Consider the following 22,016-nt stretch of genomic DNA (forward strand, 5'->3'; position numbering starts at 1 on the left):
TTGGTTTTGGGGGTATGTATGTTCAGCTTTACATTTGAGAACAATTGTAGGAGGTGGTAATTACTGATGTATTTGGACATATTATGGACCACATCTCCCCTCTTCCCAACCGATTATCTTGGTTCTCCATTTAGGCTGTGAAATCTGACGGCATGGTAGAACAGTATCTAGAACAGATGAAGGGGCTCTGAATTCAACTGGGCTTCACAGGAATGATGGGTTGAGAAACGTCTGTTTCACAGTATGAATTACCTGAGCAAAATGCTCAGATTCCTATGCACACAGCTGCTACTAAGGACATACCACACACACATTTGGAGTTCCAGTGGGCTTTTATTGAGATAAATTAACAAAAACCAAGATTTTACCATATTTTTTGAACCTTATAAACTCAGCAGACTCTGGTCCATATATGTGTACATACAACATAACACATCCCAACAAAAACAGAGCCCCCCCCCCCCACTGGAACATCTGCCAATTAAGAGAAAGCCAATTTTCCCTTCCCTCGATGTTTCTGAAATTTTGAGTTCCCACTGTTCACTTCTCAGTGGAACTGGTCCCTTGTGGCTAGGGACATTGGAATTCTCTACCATTTTTACTGAACAAAAAATAATTTTTTTTCCTGTTTCAAAAAAGGGAACAGTGACTTTGTTTTCTCCAGGCTCCCCTTACCCCACAACCAATGGTTAAAATACAGCAGCCTGTATCTTAATAACCCAGCCCTACCCCCTCCCTTGCCCAGCATTGTCTACTGGAGAATTTAAATACACTTCTGTTGGAATCTGTCAGCTGTGGAGGAGCAGAGTCTAGGTGCCAGGCTAGCTCCCTCTGACCTCATGAACTGTGACAACCTTTGGACACTTAACTCTTTACCCCAAAGATGAGTTTTTAGATCAGAAAGGAGAGTAGATTTTCTTTGGGAGTTTTAAAAAACTAGAGATACAAAGTACAACTACAATCTCACGGAAGTCCACTAAAGTTCACCAAAAAGCTGACTTACTTCAGCTCTCATGAGGCCAATAATTTTGATAAAGGTATTTGGCAGGAAAATGATTCCACAATAACAAATTTAAAGATACCTAGAACACTGAAAAAAATAGCAAATTAAAATAAATGGCTTAATTTCCAAGAACTTATTTCATTTTTTTGTTACTCATCTAGAAGGTCAGGAGTGTGGCTAAAGGCAGTTTCTGATGAGGTTATGAGCTTCCAAAGTGTTTCTAAATCCTTAGTGCAGACACCCTCCCTTTTGGGGCAAAGTACCCTCCCTCCCACCCCTATTAAAAAAAAAAATTAAAAAATTAAACCACGTCATCAGAATGAGATGTTTTGATTCCAACAATTTATACTCAAGGCTTTGTGCTGAGTTGTCATTTGAACCAAGCATGATGTTATCAAGCACAAAGCACGTGGCAAAGGAAAGATGCTCCCATCTCATTCTGAAAACAAATACTGATAACCAAGCCCACCCTCCAACCCTTTGGGGCCAACCCATTTTATGCTGCTGGGACCAACTTCAAACAATTTAGAGGTATATTTAGGTTTCCCTCTCTCTTACTTCTGTGAAAGATCATTTTAGAGTAAATGTATTCCATTCCTATGGGAAAGGCAAAACAGTATTTATCCCCATCAGAATATATGGGGAAAGAAAAAACATAGGCCTAGAGGTGGTAAGGTGTGTAACAGTCCATAGCCCATTACACAACTGTACAACCAAAGGCTGAATGATGAGTTGGATGTAGTTTTAATATTAAAAATAGGGGGTAGTTCTCATCCAAATGAGCCACTGGAAAATATTATCATTACTTAAAAAAAAATACATATTTAATATTGGAAAGAATGTGAAAACAACTTCCAATAGTAACAATGCTTATTATGAGGGCCCAAAAAAGAAAGAGAGAAAAAAAAAAAAAAAAAAGACCAGGCTTTGACCTAGTCCTCAGAGCATCTTTCCATTTAACAATTCCTATTCAAGAGTCAAGCACCAAAACTGGACAGCTGCCTCTACAAGACCGTGTCCAGTAGTGGTGTCCCAGATAGTTTAAGTGCCACTCCTCATTAGAGGCTATACTTCAGTAATACTTTCCATTTTAAGTCTGTGCTTTAAGAGGGACCCACAGGCATGTGGCACCACGCAGTCTGAAGTTGGCGAAGGAGACTGCACTTTTTGTTTAGTCACCCACATGTTCTCTAGCGAGATACAGAATTGCATTTATACTCTTTTCTTCTACATGAATGATCCCTCTTATCTCGCAAGAGGTGGGGGAGAAAGAGAGCTGCATCGGTACAAGGGCAAAATTGTTTTGGTCAAAAGTTGACACCTTTTAAATTCCCTCTCCCACCCCTCCCTGGAAAAAAGTTACTTCCTTAATTAGGTTTTCTATTTAGTAACCAACATTGACTGGACAGAAAATATGAGGCTTGGGTTCCAAATAGATGAGCTTGTTCTTTTTTGGGTTTGTACCGTGCAGTTCTTGCTACAGCTGTTAAGGAGTTAGGGCTATGTCCCATCAGGAGGCATCTGTAGGATTTTGATCTCCAAGGAATTGTGGGTGAGTGGCAAATAGTTTGCTCAGAAGTAGGCAGAGTCAAAAAAGCAACTTCAAGTAATTGATTCCTTTGTCCAAAAGAGTTAAAACATTAAAGTATATGCAGGACTTATTTTGTAATATTTTAGGGTTTTGAAAAACAAAATATGGAAATCAATTTTTTTTGATTTTGTTTTTTGCTTTTTTCCCCCCTTTCCAGATGCCTCCTGATTGACCTAGTACACTGGGTTAAAAGGGAATTAAAAACATTTAAAAAAAAAAGTTCACTGGTTTTGATTCATCTCACTCCTTTTGCCTGGAGATCAGGCCAAACATCAAGCATGTTGGGAGGGGCACAATTTAAAGCAACACTATTGACTGTAAAGCATCTGCCAGCAATTTACAGTGCAAAATGACAGGTAACAATTCTTGTCACAATGCAAGAGAATGGCAAGCAGCTTTCTGTAGCATGAAAGTTAACAGCTCTCAGGTTGCCCATTCCTGCAAGTTTATGTATCAAAGCGGGCAGAGGGCAACACATTTACACACTACAGGAAATGATCCACAGAAAATTAAGCTCCAGAACTGCTAACGTTACCAAAGCTGGTACTGGCTAATATTCTGAAATGCAAATCTGTGCTTTATATATATACTGCTCAATGACACTGCCACTCAATAGAATTCCTACACTGCAAGGTAGATTAATCTTTGCCCCCTGTTGCAGAGCTTGAAATATTCCTCAAACTTTTAGAAAGGGGGAAGAAGCAAAATCAGAGCTTCTCAAAATAAATCTTGAATTATCAATGTTTTGAAGCTTCCTTGCTCTCTCTGGTAAACCTACTCCAAAGGTACTAGGTGAGACAGTGTGGCAGCAAACAGTACATCCCAGATTTCTGGGCCCCTTTACTAACACAGGGTACCATAGAAATCTCTCTACAGCACGAGGCCAAAGTACTTTCTAGAATTTAGTGTTGCGTAAAACTGAGCCCCTCTCATCTTTAGCTGCTCCCATAATCACTCTAATCCCCTTAATCCCAGCAACCTTCATCCAAAAAAAAATATATATATATGTATATATATATATATATATATATATGAACCCAGAAAAAAAACTTATTTACAAAGTTTATACAAGTATACACACCCAATTTTCTATGGGACACGCTTTGCCACAGAGGAAAGAGGGCCAAGGCTCTGACATGTCTACACATCAAGTGCCATACTACTACTGGAGGCGTATGTAACCCAGTCTTTAGTGTCTGCTACAGAGCACAAAGGCTTGTCATATGGCTCCTGCAATGATAGACTGCTCTTTCCTTTGGGAGCGATGATGTTTTTTATCTACTCAGCCCAGAAGAAATTTTTACTTGGGATTGTTTTTTTAAATACATGTATTTACAGTGCGGATGAACTGCAGTTGCATATCAACTCCTCCACAAAAAGAAAAAAAAATGGTGTTTAACATTACTAGTAAGTTTCAACTTCTAGCCCTGGGCTCGAGTACTGGGTAGAAAGGGAAGAGACTTCAACCTGAAACCAAAATGAAAAGACATTTTTTAAAAGAAAAAGAAAAAAGGAAAGAGTTACTATTGTTGATTCCTCGGGCTGTGTCTAAAAGATGATATTCTGAATGGTCTCATAGCATAAGGCACTTCGCACAAATAAGTAATAAGCTCTTCAGGCTTAAAAAACGGATGAGGAATCAGGGAGAAGTTGAAATGCACGAGAGTCAGCTGTTGGAGAATTTTGAAATCATTGACAAGCTTGTGTGTTCATTAAGATTCTTCTCTTTTTAGGGTTTCTCCCCTTCTCTTCTTTCTTTTCCTTCCTTGTCCCCTTTCCCCAGAAAACATTTTTAAAAAACCAGCAGTTAGTGCAACTAATGTTCAGTCAGCACACAGTGCAAACAAGTGGAACAAAAAAGGTATATTCCTTCTTTTCAGCCTTTTTCTCTTCACCAGTTAAAAAAAGAAAATGTCTGAGCTCTTTTAAGTCTTCATAGTTCCAAAATAAAAGATGAAAAACCCACAAAGAGAAGAGCATTCCCCCCAAAACGATGTGTCACAGATCCAAACGAGCCTTTTGTAATTTGTCAAAGCCTACAGAAGAAGAGAATATAAAATTAACATTCTGAAAGCAACACAAACTAGGATACATAGGTTTTCACAATCCTCATCCCAAATGCTCTTTTCTAGTAGTTTCTACTAACCTTGTGCCTACTATAGAATCTACTGGTTATAGGATTAAATAATTTCTGGTAGGCAACCCTGACATAGACTGGGGGCCTCAATGAATGTGAATGTTCTGATAGCAGGCAGCCCTCACTCGTAACAATTAAATCAGGGGGAAAAAAATTAACCTTACACAAACTGAATACTCTGCCAAAGTACTAGCAAACATTGGCTAGTTTTATGCTTGTCCAAGAGTTTGTGTTTGATGTTTAACTTAAGGAAAAAAAGAGTACAGAGTAATTTAAAAATTATTTAAGTAACAATTCGTTGGGTGAGGTGGCTCCTGCCAGTAATCTCAGCACTCTGGGAGGCTGAGGTGGGCGGATCACCTGAGGTCAGGAGTTTGAGACCAGCCTGGCCAACATGGTAAATCCTCGTCTCTATTTAAAAAAGAAAAAAAAATTTAAGTAACATTAGGTTACTTAAATAGGTAAGATGTTCACCTATAATTTGGAAACTATCCTTTGTCAAATCAGATTTTCTTGAGGAAATACTGAAACAACCTACCTTGCTTAAAGCTAAGCCTTGTTTCATGCATTTGTAACTAGAGCCCAATAGTCACCAAAAGATGATAGAGGCCGGGCATGGTGGCTCACACCTATAATCCCAGCACTCTGGGAGGCCAAGGTGGGAGGATCATTTGAACCCAGGAGTTTGAAACCAGCCGGGGCAACATAGTGAGATCCCATCTTAATAAAAATAAAAAAAAGATGGGAAGACAGGTTGTCCAGGAAATCAGAGTGGGTATTTTATTTATGTATTTGACGGAGTTTCACTCTTATTACCTAGGAAATCAGAGTGGGTTATTTATATATGAGGCAGAGTTTCGCTCTTACCGCCCAGGCTGGAATGCAATGGCATGACCTCGGCTCACTGCAACCTCTGCCTCCCAGGTTCAAGAGATTCTCCTGCCTCAGCCTCCTGACTAGCTGGGATTACAGGCGCCCGCCACCACGCCTGGCTAATTTTCTGTATCTTTAGTGGACACGGGGTTTCACCAGGTTGGCCAGGCTGGTCTTGAAGTCCCGACCTCAGGTAATCCACCCGCCTCGGCCTCCCAAAGTGCTGGGATTACAGGTGTGAGCCACTGAGCCAGCCCAAGTGGCTTTTTTTTTTTTTTTTTGAGATGGAGTCTAGCTCTGTCACCCAGGCTGGAGTGCAGTGGTGCGGTCTCAGCTCACTGTAACCTCCACCTCCCAGGTTCAAGTGATTGGCCTGCCTCAGCCTCCCGAGTAGCTGGGACTACAGGTGCGTGTCACCATGCCCGGCTAATTTTTGTATTTTTAGTAGAGACAGGGTTTCACCATGTTGGCCAGGATGGTCTCGATCTCTTGACCTCGTGATCCGCCCACCTCGGCCTCCCAAAGTACTGGGATTACAGGTGTGAGCCACCACACCCGGCCCAGAGTGGGTATTTTAAAAAGATGGCCATCCTCATAATCTGATTAAACATTTGGTAATAAGGTATTATGGATAGTTTTATCAGAGTGATTAATGTACTTACTAGAAATTAAGAGTAAATGCTAAAAACATTTTACATTTTCAGAAATGTAAATACTTTCATATTCAAAACTACTGGCAGTGCAGTGGCTCACACCTGTAATCCCAGCCTCCCTTTAGGAGGCTGAGGTGGGTAGATCACTTGAGGTCAGGAGTTCAAGACCAACCTGGCCAACATGGTGAAACTCCAACTCTACTAAAAAATACAAAAATTAGCTGGGCATGGTGTAGCATGCCTGTAATTCCAGCTACTTGGGAGGCTGAGGCGCACCAGAATCGCTTGAACCTGGGAGGCAGAGGTTGCAGTGGGCCGTGATTGTGCCACTGTACTCCAGCCTGGGCAACAGAGCAAGACTGTCTCAAAAAACAAAAACAACAAAAATCCCCCCTACAAAACTGCCAAAAAAGGCCAGGCACAGTGGCACAGTGGCACAGTGGCTTGTGCCTATAATCCTAACACTTTGGGAAGCCAAGGCAGGAGGATTGCTGGAGTTCAGGAGTTCTGGACCAGCCTGGGCAACAAAGCAAGACCTTGTTTCTACCAAAAATTTAAAACATTAGGCAGGCGTGGTGGCATGTGCCTACAGTTCCAGCTACTCAGGAGCCCAGGAGAACCAGGCTGCAGTGAGCTATGATTGCACCACTGCACTCCAGCCTGGATGACAGTGAGACCTTGTTTCAAAAAGAAAAACAAATTGCTGAAAAACATTCTTTTTTGCTTTCATTATTTTAGGACTCTGAATTTAAGTACTGCTAATCTACCACATTACTCGGGAAGCTGCATTCAAGAACAACATTTACAGATTCTCGAATGAGACTACAACCTCCCACAAGAGATATTATTTACTGTCATTTATGCTAGTGGGTATTTTACCCTTTATTGCTATTACATATGGTGTGACATCAAATTTCCCCCAGGAAAGAAGATTTTGATTTCCCTCATTTAAAGGTTCCTCTTAGCTGTTCTGTCAGGGACGTACATGCTTGTTAAGGTTTCTCATCTTCTACAGGCTCGCTGTGGTATTCTGCCACATACAGGCTCTTATCAATGTTGCTCGGAATAGGTTTAATTTCTGTTCCCAGCTGCTCCTCAATACTTTTCAGGTTGAAGCGATCATCATATGTGATCAAGTTGATGGCTAAGCCAAGATGACCAAAGCGACCTAAAAAACATTTGTTTAAAAATTTTAATGAATAAAATATGAAAATCAATGCGAATCGTGCAAGTCAAGCAGTGGCAAAACCACACAGGATTGATAACGATGTTCAGTGCCATTCTTATATGCAAAACAACTTCTTAATGGTCTTCAAACACAGGTTTCCCTACAACTTCAGGTTTCGCAGCCCAAAATAGTACTTTATTTCACCTTTCTCAAATGACAAAATGGCTGCTCATTTTTGACAAAATGGCAGTCAAAAACTGCCATAAAATACACACTAAACAATAGTCACAGAACATACCACCTAATGAGTGAAGTTCTCATGTGTTAATTTCATCTCAAATTAAGCAGTTATTTTAACTTTTCTTAATAAATGCTACAGAAGAATTAGAAATTAGTCTTAAATACCAAACAACTGAATTACTGTTAATTCACTGTTCTCATAGCTACTGTACTCTATTTCACAAAAGAAAAAAATTTAGTCTTAAATACCAAACAACTGAATTACTGTTAATTCACTGTTCTCATAGCTACTGTACTCTATTTCACAAAAGAACAAAATTTAGTCATTACACGTCTCAAAAAAGAACTTCTACCAAGAATATCACCTCTTTTTTCCTCACCTGATCTTCCAATACGATGGAGATAGGTCTCTGCCAGCTTTGGGAAATCAAAGTTTATTACCACATTCACAGCTTGTATATCAATACCTCGGGTAAACAGATCTTAAAAAAAAAAAGATAATTTTCATTTTTTCAATTTAGAAATGTCTCTCAGTACAATACTAACACATATTTCTAGCATAACCTAAGTTTATTAATTTAATTCAGTTATTCAAATGCATTTGCACATTACTGGCATTACCTTTCATAATCACTTTATCATAAATAACTTTCTGCTCACAAGTTACTTTTTTCCAGTAATTGTAAGCAAGTTTTAAAAAATGTGTCTAAAAGAGGCTGGGTGCACTCAAGCCTGTAATCCCAGCACTTTGGGAGGCCAAAGCAGGCAGATCACCTGAGGTCAGGAGTTCGAGACCAGCCTGGCCAACATGGTGCAATCCCTGTCTCTACCAAAAATACAAAAATTAGCCGGGCTAAGCGGTAGCAGGCGCCCACAATCCCAGCTACTTGGGAGGCTGAGGCAGGAGAATCACTTGAACCCAGGAGGTGGAGGTTTCAGAGAGCCAAGATCGCACCACTGCACTCCAGCCTGGGTGACAAAGACTCCATCCCCACCCCCGCCAAAAAAAAAGACAGAGATGAGGTATGAGTGCCAGAGTAAGTATTCTGAAGTTTCAGATATGGAACCCAGTATCAGGAGCTGACAAGAGTTCATTTTCAACTTCAGAAATCCTAGAAGTAGTGGTAGGGTGTGTCGGACTATGTCACAGGTTGCACTGTGTAATATCAACAGAGAAAGCAAAAAACAACTTGGGAGAAAAACACTGGGTAAAGGAAATACAAAAATACTTACCAGTGCAAACAAGATTGCGGCATAAGCCATTTCGGAAATCATGAAATACACGATTTCGATGTTCCTAGGAGAAAGCAATGTATTCCATTTGATTAACACTCATATACAGCCCCAAATTTCCCATAATTATTTCTCCCAGACCATCAGTTCTACCCAAAATCTGTTTATAAGTGATCCATGATATTAAGCTGCTTTCAAAACCAAATGAGTTAAATTCTTGATCTCTTCGTCTACAGAAACTGTTTACTTACGAAATTTCATAATGTAGTTAACAAAAAAGTCATTTTTGTTACAGTTTTAAATTATTTTTTGCTAAATCAAATTCTGAAATTTAGATATTGCCTCTTTTCTAAAGGCAAACAGTAAAGAAAAAAAGAAAAATCAGCCAGCTGAGGGGCCATATTTAAAAATCCAGAGCAGTGCTGTCCAGTAAAACTTCTATAATAAAGGAAATATTTGTGTCTGTACTTCCAATTCCAATACACTATCCAGTAGCAACAGGTGCCTGAGCACTTGAAATGTGGCTGTGATTGAGAAACTGACTTTTTATTTTAATTTTAACCGATTTAAATTGCCACATGTGGCTAGTTACTGTATTAAACAGAGAATTAAACATGGAAAGGAAGAATAAAATTTTACATTTGTATCATGCCTGACAGCTTCCAAAGTACTCATTTAAACATTTATCTTAATTTTCCTAACAACCTTGTAAGTTATGAATATGTACTATTATCCCTATTTTATTGCTAGAAAATTGAACCTGAGGGAGGTCAAAATGAAAGGTCCTTTGGCTACTAAGGAACAGTTTATTCTTAAACTCAGGACATTTAAAAGAACATTAAAACAAAATAAAGAAAGGAAGAGATTTCTTATTAAATTTGTGCAAGTTCTAGTTTTATACTCACCTGCCTCATTTTAGCATGAATATAGAAGCAAGAATAACCCAGTTGAGAAATCTTCTTGGCTAGCAATTCAACTCGCTGAGAGGAGTTACAGAAAATGATCGACTGGTTTATCTGAAGCTGAGCACAGAAAAAAATAAGTATGAGAAAAATAAAAATAAAACCTTCATTTGGTTTGCCAAATCTTGAAAACACGAACCAGCAAACAAGAAACATTAACATGGTCTAAAACTTAGAATCTCATGAGAGAGATGGTAAATTGTAAAAATTGTAAATAATAGATGGAAGATAATAATATCTAAGATTTACTGTATTAGAGTATATTTCTTAAGGGCCACATAACTGTCAACAAGAGTAATACAATTGATTATCTGATTCAAAGTAGTTATGTTTTATGTGTTTCCATTTAAAAAAAAATATATATATATATATATATATTTTGTGAAATGGAGTTTCACTCTTGTTGTCCAGGCTGGAGTGCAATGGTGCAATCTCAGCTCACTGCAACAGCTGCCTCCTGGGTTCAAACAATTCTCCAGCCTCAGCCTCCTGAGTAGCTGGGATTACAGGCACCCACCACAATGCCTGGCTAACTTTTATATTTTTAGTAGAGACAGGGTTTCAGCATGTTGGTCAGGCTGGTCTTGAACTCCTGACCTCAGGTGATCTGCCCACTTCGGCTTCCCAAAGTGCTGGGATTACAGGTATGAGCTACTGTGCCCAGCCAAGAATACCTTCTTTAATATACTCACAACCAATGCCACCAGCATTGGGCAGCACTTCAGCACCATGTGTAGGGGCCAATTAAAACTGTGAAATCAGCAACAAAAACTTGAAAAACATGGCACAGACTGTGAAAAGGACCCTTGTTCACAGTATGAGAGCTAAACAAGAGGACAGAGATTGCCTTCTTCGACCTCAGCTGGGAATGTGCATGTCAGGTGACTTAAACTCTTTGCCACACTGTACACATCCACAAATGACTGCTGAACTACCTTGAGTATTAATTCCGGAGTTACAAATAAATTCTAGTGACTAAGCAAATTCACAAATACAGAATATGTGAATAATGAGGATTAACCCTAGTTAAGGTCAAAGTATTTCAGAAACTATTCAAAAGTGTATCTGTGACTTGGTTAATCATTTAGTATCAACTTTAGGTCAACAACTAAACCTGCCTTTTAGGAAACACTATGAATTATTTTTTAATCTTTTTTTTTTTTCTTCCCAAGACGCAGTCTTGCTCTGTCGCCCAGAGCTAGAGTGCAATGGCGCAATCTCAGCTCACTGCAGCCTCCGCCTCCTGGGTTCAAGCAATTCTCCTGCCTTGGCCTCCCAAGTGGCTGGGCTTATGGGCACATGCCACCATGCCCAATTTTTTTGTATTTTGTAGTAGAGACGGGGTTTCACCATGTTGGCCAGGCTGGTCTCAAACTCCTGACCTCGTGATCTGCCTGCCTCAGCCTCCCAAAGTGCTGGGATTACAGGCATGAGCCACCGTGCCAAAGCCAGAAACACTACGAACTTTTATACAGTGAAGATGGTGGGAAAATTGATGAAATCATCTGTTTTACTGGGACTCGAGAGATAATATTCAACAGCGGAAGCCTACTTCTTACCCTGGAGAAAAGTGTGTTGAGGCAGTGTACTTTTTGGCGCTCAGTTACATATGCGTAGTACTGGGTTACTCCCTTCAGAGTTAGTTCCTCCATCAGGTTAATCTCATAGGGTTTCTGCAAATGGGAATTCTGCGGGGGGAGCAGGAAAAAGATGAGTCGTCTTCTTAAATGAAAGCAGAGTTCATCTCAAATTCAAAATATACCCTATACGTCTCTGTCCGATAAACTCTTGCTGTAAGGGACGCAACTCTCTTCAAAACAAAATATAAATCTGTCATTACAGAATTTCCCCCCTGCCACCCTGAGACAAAATCTTGCTCTGTCACCCAGGCTGGAGTGTAGTGGCACGATCTCTGCTCCCTGCAACCTCCACCTCCCGGGTTCAAGTGATTCTCCTGCCTCGGCCTCCCGAGTAGCTGGGAATGCAGGCACGCACTGCCACGACAGACTAATTTTTGTATTTTTAGTAGAGACGGGGTTTCACCATGTTGCCCAGGCTGGTCTCGAACTCCTGACCTTGTGATCTGCCCGCCTCGGCCCCCCAAAGTGCTGGGATTACAGGCATGAGCCACCATGCCCGACCCGATAGAAATAAATTAAGATATAAGATCTCAAAAATGCAGCTAAGTTACTACAGGTTGAGTATTCCTTACCCAAAATGCTTAGGAACAGAAGTGTTTCAGGTTTTAAATTTTTTCTAATTTTGGAATATGTGCATTACACTTAGTGACTGAGCATCCTTAATTTGAAAATTCAAAATCCAAAGAACATTTCCTTTTAGCATCATGTTCGTGGCTCAAAAGGTTTCAAATTCTGCAGTATTTTGGATTTCAGTTTAGGATACTCAAGCTCTGTTTTGTATATAGAATAATACCAGAATCGATTCAGCTAGCACCAATGGCTATGTCATCATGACACCAAAAACTAAGTGAAAGATGAGGAATTTAATTAAGTTACTATTACAACCTTCTTAAAAAGTCAGTTAATTTACGTAAAACAAATCTTTAATTGATCAACTGAAGAAAGAGCCAAAGGCTTGAAATAATTAGCATAAAGTATATTCACAGATATGAAGATGTAATTACAAATAAAAGCATACTCAAAGGTCACAGGATGGCACTGATTCCAAGTACAGATTTATACTCACCATGAACTTCTGTACACTAAGAGGGAAAGTAGCGGAATATAGTAAAATCTGCCTGTTTTTAGGTAGCGTGAGAATAATATCCTCCATTATCTGCACAAAATCCTGTGACAGCAACTTATCTGCCTGCAGTAGAAAGAAAAGACAATTTTAAAAACAATAAAATAATGTCTAAGGTCTTGGTTAATACATGGTCAAAGAATAAGGCATCATCCAACAAAAGCATCCATGAAATGTTCCTGGTGGAAAACAATAAATTCTCTCCAACACTGCAGAGAGTCAAATATGCAGAAGGGGGCAAAATCTATAATCCCCATCTTCTAGGGGAAAAAAAAAAAATTCTATACTACACAGACAACCTCCCCCACTTTCTGTAACAGAATTTAATTAATTAATTTATTTTTAGAGACAGCATTTCACTCTGTCACCCAGCTGGAGTGCAGTGGCATAATCATATCTCACTGCAGCCTGAACCTCCTGGGCTCAAGTGATCCTCTTGCCTGAGCCTACTGAGTAGCTAGGACTACAGGCACATACCTCTATGCCCAGCTCCACAACAGAATTTTAATGTGATGATTCTCATTAAAGAGGTAGTACGGTGTAGTGTTTAAAAGTACGGGTTCTGGCCGGGCGCGGTGGCTCACGCCTGTAATCCCAGCACTTTGGGAGGCCGAGGCGGGAGAATCACGAGGTCAAGAGTTTGAGACCAGCCTGACCAACATGGTGAAACCCCATCTCCACTAAAAATACAAAAATTAGCTGGACGTGGTGGTGCGCACCTATAATCCCAGGTACTCGGGAGGCTGGGGCAGGAGAATCGCTTGAACTTGGGAGGCAGAGGCTGCAGTGAGCCAAGATCACACCACTGCACTCCAGCCTAGGCGACAGGGTGAGACTACTCCGTCTCAAAAAAAAAAAAAAAAAAAAAAAAAAAAAGTAAGGGTTCTGAGGCCGGGTGAGGTGGCTCACGCCTGTAATCCCAGCACTTTGGGAGGACCAGGCGGGCGGATCACCTGAGGTCAGGAGTTCAAGACAAGACTGGCTGATATGGTGAAACCCTGTCTCTACTACAAATACAAAAATTAGCTGTGCACAGTGGCAAGCGCCTGTAATTCCAACTACTCAGGAGGCTGAGGCAGAAGAATTGCTTGAACCTGGGAGATGGAGGTTGCAGTGAGCTGAGACCGCACCACTGCACTCCAGCCTGGGCAACAGAGCAAGACTCTGTCTCAAAAAAAAGTACAGGTTCTGGAGCTAAACTGCCAGGTTGAAATCTTGCCTCTTTCATTTCTCAGCTGTGTGGGAATGTTACAGAACTACTCTGTACTTCAGTTTCCACAACTCTAAAATTGTAAAACTTAAAATTTGGATGTTTACATAATGTAGTAACTACTTTACCGGGATTTAGAAAAAACTTGGCTAAGGCCAGGTGTGGTGGCTCACGCCTGTAATCCCAGCACTCTGGGAGGCTTAGGCGGGCAGATCACTTGAGGTCGGGAGTTCGAGACCAGCCTGACCAACATGGAGAAACCCTGTCTCTGCTAAAAGTACAAAATTAGCCCGGCATGGTGGCACATGCCTGTAATCCCAGCTACTCGGGAGGCTGAGGCAGGAGAATTGCTTGAACTTGGGAGGTGGAGGTTGCGGTGAGCTGAGATCGCACCACTGCACTCCAACCGGGACAACAAGACTCTGTCTCAAAAACAAAACAAAACAAAAAAGAAAAAACTTGACTTTCAAGTTATCCAGCCACTCCTCTTCTTAAAAATTAAACCTAAACTCTGGCATCTATAAGAAAAAGACAAAAAGCTGAATTCCTATGAATGCCTATCTATTGCATCTGAAGTATAAAACGTATTTTATAAGCAAATTAGAAATTGGATGTCTACATACTATAGTAACTACTTGACAGGATACCTACCTTATAGGTTTCTTGTAAAAATTAAATGAAAAAAAACAAAAAAACATGTAAAGCACTTAGTGCTGGTACCCAGTGATTAATAAATGTTCTCTCTCATTACTTAAAGATAAAAGCCTGATTTGAATTAAATCATGTTACCTAAAACACAAACCAGCCCGGGCGTGGTGGCTCATGCCTGTAATCCCAGCAATTTGGGAGGCTGAGGCAGTAGGATCACCTGAGGTCAGGAGTTTGAGACTAGCCTGGCCAACACTGCAAAACCCCGCCTCTACTAAAAATTTAAGAATTAGCTGAGCGTGGGTGGTACGTAATTGTAATCTCAGCTACTCAGGAGGCTGAGGCATGAGAATCACTTGAAGCGGGGAGGCAGAGGTTGTAGTGAGCCGAGATCACGCCACTGCACTCCAGTATGGGTGAGAGAGTGAGTCTGTCTCAAAAAATAATAATAATAATAATAAATAATAATAAAACACAAACCAAATGTGAAAATAACCTCATGTCAAAACATTAACAACGCTGATACACTATAGATCCTCCTTGACTTACAATGGGATTATGTTCTGATAAATTCATCCTAAGTTGAAAATATTACCCAAACCTACTGAACATCATTGCTTAGCCTAGCCTCCTTTAAACATGCTCCACTTACCTTAGCTTACAGTTGGGCAAAATCACCTGACAACGCCGTATACTGTAGAGTATCGGCTGTCTGCCCTCAATCATCATGTGGCTGACTGGGAGCTGCAGTTTGCTGCTGATGCCCAGCATCATGGGAGTATCATATAGCATATTACTAACCAGGAAAAATATCAATCTTAAAAATTCAAAGTACAGTTTCTAATGAAAGCTTATCACTTCCACTGAAAAACTGTAAAGTGAACCATCTTAAGTCAGGGACCATCTGTACATGTACAAAACATGGCTAGATCCCAGGACTACAGATTTTAATAAGTTTTTAAAAGGCATTTATAACATGGTGAGATAATACATGTAACAGAAATTAAAAACCAAACAGTACAAAGTAGTATGCACAAAATGAGAAGAGACAATATATATTATATGCTTTTAAAAATTAATCACAGAGCAGAAAGAGACTTAGAATAAATTTGGCATTGAGGTTATTCACTCCTCTACTAAAAAATTAAAACCTAATGTCTGCTATCTCTAAGAAAAAGACAAAATGCTGAATTCCAATGAATGCCTATAATCTACTCCCTCTGATGGGTAAAACACATTTTATAAGCAAATTAATTTAAACTGATTGTTTATGTGTTTATTAGATCATAAACACAAGCAGCTTTTGCTTCATTCACTGGCAGTTATAAGCAAAGCACAGAAAAGTACAGAACAGTATAATGCCAAATGAAGAGATATTACCTCATCCAATACTATCATCTGGACATGATCAACCTTTGCTACTCCTTTCTTAATAAGATCCAGGATTCTCCCAGGGGTAGCAATCACCACGTGCACTATGCAAGATTTAGAAAACATACATTCTCATTAATTTTAATTTGAGCAAAGAGGATAAAGGTTTATAATATTACAGTCCTGAGTTGCTTAATGATAATTCTGAGAAATGCATTGCTATGTGATGGTATAGCCTACTCCATTGTATAGCTCCATTATAATCTTATGGGAACACCAACATACGTGCAGTCCGTCACTGACCAAAACATTGTTATGCAGCACATGACTATCTTTTATTAGAAACAACTAGGCCGGGTGCAGTAGCTCATCCCTGTAATCCCAGTACTTTGGGAGGCCGAGGTGGGTGGATCACATGAGGTCAGGAGTTCGAGACCAGCCTGGCCAACACGGTGAAACCCTGTCTCTACTAAAAATACAAAAATTAGCTGGGTGTGGTGGTGGGAGCCTGTAATCCCAGCTACTCAGGAGACTGAGGCAGGAGAATCGCTTGAACCCAGGAGGCAGAGGTTGCAGTGAGCCGAGATCACACCACTGCACTCTAGCCAGGGCAACAGAGTAAGACTGTGTCTCAAATTTAAAAAAAAAAAAAAAAGAAAGAGAAGAAACACATTGTGTTATAGAGGTGGAAATACCACAAAAAGGCACAAAGATGTGTTTTAGGATAAAGACTTCCATTTCACCACAGGATGCTTTAAAAATATTTGTTTCACCTCTACATTGGGTGGGGTACAGCTTCCTAAATCACCTGCTGCTTTCAACAGTAGGCATACTTTCTTGTCTTAGGATAATTCCCAATTAATAGCAGAAGGCACACCAGACTTCTGACATAAGAGCAATACCTCTAATCTAGAGCAGTGAGCCGAGTATTGTTAAAAGGATCAAACAAGATAATAATTTTTTAAAAACCTATGCAATACAAAGAATGTATCACATAATTATCATATATAATATTCTAACTAAAATCAAGATATAATTTTATATGAGTGATCTCATTCTTGCTGTTTTGTTACCTTTTTCCACTCGGCAATGTATCATGAAACCTCTTCATGAAAATGAATACAGGTCAACTTTACTCTTTAATGACTATGTAGAATCCTATTCAGATTATACTTTAACGTATTTAGTTAGCCAATCTCCTTCTAAGTTGGTCCAATTTTTCGGCACGACAAACCACCCCATAGCAAACAACTTTGTACATACAGCCCTGCATTTACCCAACTTTTTTCTTCAGGAAAGATTCTTAAAAATATACATTTATGGCCAGGCACGGTGGCTCAAGCCTGTAATCCCAGCACTCTGGGAGGCTGAGGCAGGTGGATCACAAGGTCAGGAGATCGAGACCATCCTGGCTAATACGGTGAAACCCCGTCTCTACTAAAAACACAAAAATTTAGCCTGGCGTGGTGGCGGGAGCCTGTAATCCCAGCTATTCAGGAGACTGAGACAGGAGAATGGCCTGAACCTGGGAGGCGGAGATTGCAGTGAGTCAAGATTGCACCTCTGTACTCCAGCCTGGGCAACAGAGCAAGACTCCATCTCCAAAAAAAAAACAAAAAAAACAAAAAAAACAAAACACACACACACACACACACACACATTATATATACATTTATAATTTTAAAATATACTCCCAAATTGCCCATGATAGAGATGTAAGTTTACACCCCCACATTTACAATGTAGCCTATTTGTCCACAAACTCACATTATCGTCTACTAATACTTTTAGCTTTACCAATTAAACAGGTAAAATTACTATAAACTTGCTGTTTTACAATTACTAATAAAGTCAAATATCGTTTTCAATTATGGTAAATTTGTCTTTTTCTCTTGAATGCAGTGGTCATTTCCTTTTCTTACTGCAGTATTTCTGTTCCTTAATTCTTAAAAACAATTTTTAATAATTTACTGAAATACTTGTGACTAAAATAACAGAGAGCTACACTACCTTTTAGTAATCATTTCTTACCTGTATCATCAAGCCTCATTATGTCATCTCGTAAATTGGTTCCTCCTGTGGTTGCCATCACTTTGGCCCCTCCCATGTGTTTGCTGACCTGGATGCAAATTTGACTGACCTGTAGAGCAAGTTCTCTAGTGGGAACAATCACCATTGCTGAAACAGTATCAAGGAATATATAAGAAAATATGGGGTGAGGTGGGAGAACATGCTATACATCATATTTACAAAATTTAAGAAGCTATAGAAATACTGCCCCTTATGATGCAGTGGCTCACGCCTGTAACTGCACCTTATGATGCAGTGGCTCACGCCTGTAATCCCAGCACTCTGGGAGGCCAAGGTGGGCAGATCACCTGAGGTCAGGAGTTCGAGAGCAGCCTGACCAACATGGTGAAACCCCATCTGTACTAAAAATACAAAAATTATCCAGGCGTGGTGGCACGCACCTGTAGTCCCACCTACTCGGGAGGCTGAGGCAGGGGAATCACTTGAACCCGGAGGCGGAGGCTGCAGTGAGGCAAGATCGCGCCACTGCACTCCGGCCTGGGCGACAGAGTGAGACTCAGTCTCAAAAAAAAGAAAGAAAAAAAAAAAAGGCCAGGCACGGTGGCTCACACCTACCTATAATCCCAGCACTTTGGGAGGCCAAAGTGGGTTGATCACCTGAGGCCAGGAGTTTGAGACCAGCCTGACCCTATCTCTACTAAAAATACAAAATTAGCTGGGCGTGGTGGCACATGCCTGTAATCCCAGCTACTTGGGAGGCTGAGGCAGAAGAATCGCTTGAACCCGAGAGGCAGAGATTGTGGTGAGCCGAGATTGTGCCATTGCACTCCAGCCCAGGCAACAAGAGCGAAACTCCGTCTCAAATAAAAAAAAAGAAAAGAAACACTGCCCCTTATAATCTAGATACCGAGATGTATTAAAAAATGGGGCTGGGCAGCACAGTGAGTAACTCACGCCTAGAATCCCAGCACTTTTGGAGGCTGAGGCAGGAGGATCGTTTGAGCTCAGGAGTTTGAGACCAGCCTGGGCAACATAGCAAGACCCCATCTCTACTAAAAAAAAAAATTAAAAAAATTAGCTGGGAATGGTGGCATGTGCCTATAGTCTCAGCTTCTGGGGAGGCTGAGGCAGGAGGATCACATCAGCCTGGGAGATTAAGACTGCATTAAGCTATGATCATGACACCACACTCCAGAATGGGTGACACAGCAAGACTCTGTCTCCCCCACCAAAAAAATTAAGAAATAAAAATGAAAAGTTGAATCATTACATTACACAGGACATTATGAAAACTCAAATGGACAAATCTCTTTACGAAAAGAGAACCTATTATAGTGTCCCAGATTTAGACTCTCCCTCAGCAATACTATTATATAAATATTAAACTCTTCTTCTTTTTTTTGAGATGGAGTCTTGCTCTGTTGTCCAGGCTGAAGTGCAGTGGCTGCCATCTCAGCTCACTGCAACCTCTGCCTCCCAGGTTCAAGCAATTCTCCTGCCTCAGCCTACTGAGTAACCGCCACCACACCCAGCTAATTTTTTGTATTTTTAGTAGAGACGGGGTTTCATCATGTTGGCCCAGCTGGTCTCAAACCCCTGACTTCAAGCAATCCTCCTGCTTTGGCCTCCCAAAGTGCTGGGATTACAGGTGTGAGTCACTGCACCTGGCCTTCTGCTGCTGCTGCTTCTTTGTTTTGAGAGAGTCTCGCTCTGTTACCCAGGCTGGAGTGCAGTGACATGATCTTGGCTGACTGCAACCTCCACCTCCCAGGTTCAAGCAATTCTCCTGCCTCAGCCTCCTTGAGTAGCTGGGACTACAGGCACATGCCACCACACCCAGCTAATTTTTGTATTTTTAGTAGAGACAGGGTTTTACCATGTTAGCGAGGCTGGTCTTGAACTCCTGACCTCAGGTGATCTGCCTTGCCTCGGCCTCCCGAAGTGCTGGGATTACAGGCGTGAGCCACCACACCCAGCCAATACCGTTCTTAATTACAAACTTTCAGCATGCTGAGTTCGCAACTATTAGCTCAAAGTTTATTAACAATATTTCTAAAAGCCCCAACTACATTTGAGTCACATTTACTGTGTAAAATACCTAGGTAGGAAACTCCTGCTACCTAGGCTCTATTTACATCATATGAAAGTGGGAAGAAAAGATAATTACAGATCACGAAAGCTAAAAATGTAAAGTTTCAGAGGTGAAATCTTAATTCCATTAACTTACATTGAATATAACTATGAAAATTTTTTATTCCCCACTGCCTAGGCTCTTAAAATCCCAGAATCCACAGCCTTTAAACAGAAGTTCATGTTTCTACAAGGAATTCTGTTAACACTCATCTGCCACAAGAAATAGTTCCATAGTTTACAAGTAGCAATGTCAACTAATTTAACTTCTCATGACCTCAGCTACCTTTTTTTTTTTTTTTTTTTTTTTTTTGAGTTAAGAGTCTCACTCTGTCACCCAGGCTGGAGTGCAGTGGCACAATCTTGGCTCACTGCAACCTCCACCTCCTGGGTTCCAGTGACTCTCGTGCCTCAGACTTCTGAGTAGCTGGGATTACAGTTGTGCGCCACCATGCCCAGCTAATTTTTGCATTTTTAGTAGAGACAGGGTTTCGCAATGTTGGCCAGGCTGGTCTTAAATATCTGGCCTCAGGTGATCCACCCACTTTGACCTCCCAAAGTGCTGGGATTACAGGCTGTGAGGCACCGTGCCCAGCCTCAGCTTTCCTACCTATAGGGCACTAATACTTATTTTTTCTGTCTCACTGGAATGCTGTCAAAAGTGTGTATCATATAAGAATACTCTTAAAACTAGAAATCTCTAAAAAGCTGGGAATCATTTTTAATAAAAAGACCATCATCAGGCTAAAAAAAGAAAAAACCTGAAAAGAAAGAATACAAATTTTAGATAATATAAATTCTGACTAAAAAAAGAGTATCTTCTACACATGGCTCCAAGGCTGAAACTCCCATTTTTAGTTTAAAAACAAACTTTTATTCAACTAACCTTGTATATTGTCCTTCTTCAGGTCTAGCCGTTCAAGTAAGGGAATGAGGTAGGCACCGCTCTTGCCTGTTCCATTTTTTGCTCTAGCTAAGATATCCCTACCAGATAAAGCAATGGGAATGCTCTCCTCCTAAAAGAGATAAGACAATACAAAATTACTTCTGAATGTAGTACACAAGCAAATTCCTCTCTGAAATACACTGAAGGATACCTCTTTCGGTATTGCTTTAAGTGTCCTAAGTATCCTACATTTGAATTCTACATGAATAGCAGAGATCCAAGTAAATCAGCACGACCAGTCAACATCAACATCATTATAAACCAGTATTTACCAGAACTGCTCACAGAATTTTAAATTGTAACCCAATGTCATAAAAACTGTGTTATGTGTGTATCTGAAGAAAACAACAAAGAAAATGGAGGAACTCAGGCTGACCCATAAATAGCACTTGGAAATACAGACAAAACAAAAGCAAAGCCTCCTTCAAATAAAAATTGGAAAAATGGCCAGGCACAGCAGCTCATGCCTGTAGTCCCAGCACACTGGGAGGCACAAGTGGGAGATCACTTGAGCCCAGGAGTTCAACACCAGCCCGGGCACCTGGGCAACATGGAAAAACCCCAACTCTACAAAAATTACAGAAAGTAGCTGGGTGTGGTGGTGGGTGTCCATAAACCTTGAGAGGCTGAGCCAGGAGGTCAAGGGTGAAGTGAGGCATGATTGCACCACTGTACTCCAGCATGAAAGAGACCTCGTCTCATCTCAAAAAAAAAAAAAAAAAAAAAAAGGCTAGATACAGTGGCTCACATCTGTAATCCCACCATTACGGGAGGCCAAAGCAAAAGGATCACTTGAGCCCAGGAGTTTGAGAACAGCTTAGGCAAAATGGTGAGACCTCATCTCTACAAAAATTTTTAAAGGAAAAAACAAAAACAATTCCAAGGTAAGACTATATTTTGAGACTAGCACACCAATTTGACCACAGTGAAAAATTGTAGCTTGGACACCTCATCCCTGCAACAAAACACGAATAGGCTGGGAAAGTTTAACCTCAGGTCCTATTTGTCATTTATTTATATAATAAGTAAATCTCTAATGTCTGTCCCACAGCCTACT

The 22,016-nt window shown here is 40.5% G+C and overlaps 1 protein-coding gene across 6 annotated transcripts in view; it reads right to left on the reverse strand.

Moving 5' to 3' along the window:
* Nucleotides 1-313: 313 nt before the first annotated feature.
* The window catches only part of DDX6 (DEAD-box helicase 6), a 44,254-nt gene continuing 22,551 nt past the window's right edge, over nucleotides 314-22,016 (reverse strand). For all 6 annotated transcript variants that reach the window (XM_054662764.2, XM_054662765.2, XM_016922100.4 and 3 more), the window contains exons 5-14: nucleotides 20,900-21,029; nucleotides 17,884-18,030; nucleotides 15,862-15,956; nucleotides 12,567-12,689; nucleotides 11,420-11,548; nucleotides 9,804-9,920; nucleotides 8,899-8,962; nucleotides 8,046-8,147; nucleotides 7,243-7,425; nucleotides 314-4,630 (exon numbers count right to left, since the gene is read on the reverse strand). In XM_054662764.2, coding sequence (XP_054518739.1) covers nucleotides 7,250-7,425; nucleotides 8,046-8,147; nucleotides 8,899-8,962; nucleotides 9,804-9,920; nucleotides 11,420-11,548; nucleotides 12,567-12,689; nucleotides 15,862-15,956; nucleotides 17,884-18,030; nucleotides 20,900-21,029 — 1,083 coding nt within the window. In that variant the 3' untranslated portion in view covers nucleotides 314-4,630; nucleotides 7,243-7,249. The remainder of the gene's footprint in view (nucleotides 4,631-7,242; nucleotides 7,426-8,045; nucleotides 8,148-8,898; nucleotides 8,963-9,803; nucleotides 9,921-11,419; nucleotides 11,549-12,566; nucleotides 12,690-15,861; nucleotides 15,957-17,883; nucleotides 18,031-20,899; nucleotides 21,030-22,016) is intronic.

The sequence above is a fragment of the Pan troglodytes genome, chromosome 9 (assembly GCF_028858775.2).
Source record: "Pan troglodytes isolate AG18354 chromosome 9, NHGRI_mPanTro3-v2.0_pri, whole genome shotgun sequence".
In the NCBI taxonomy this organism is placed as follows: Eukaryota; Metazoa; Chordata; class Mammalia; order Primates; family Hominidae; genus Pan; species Pan troglodytes.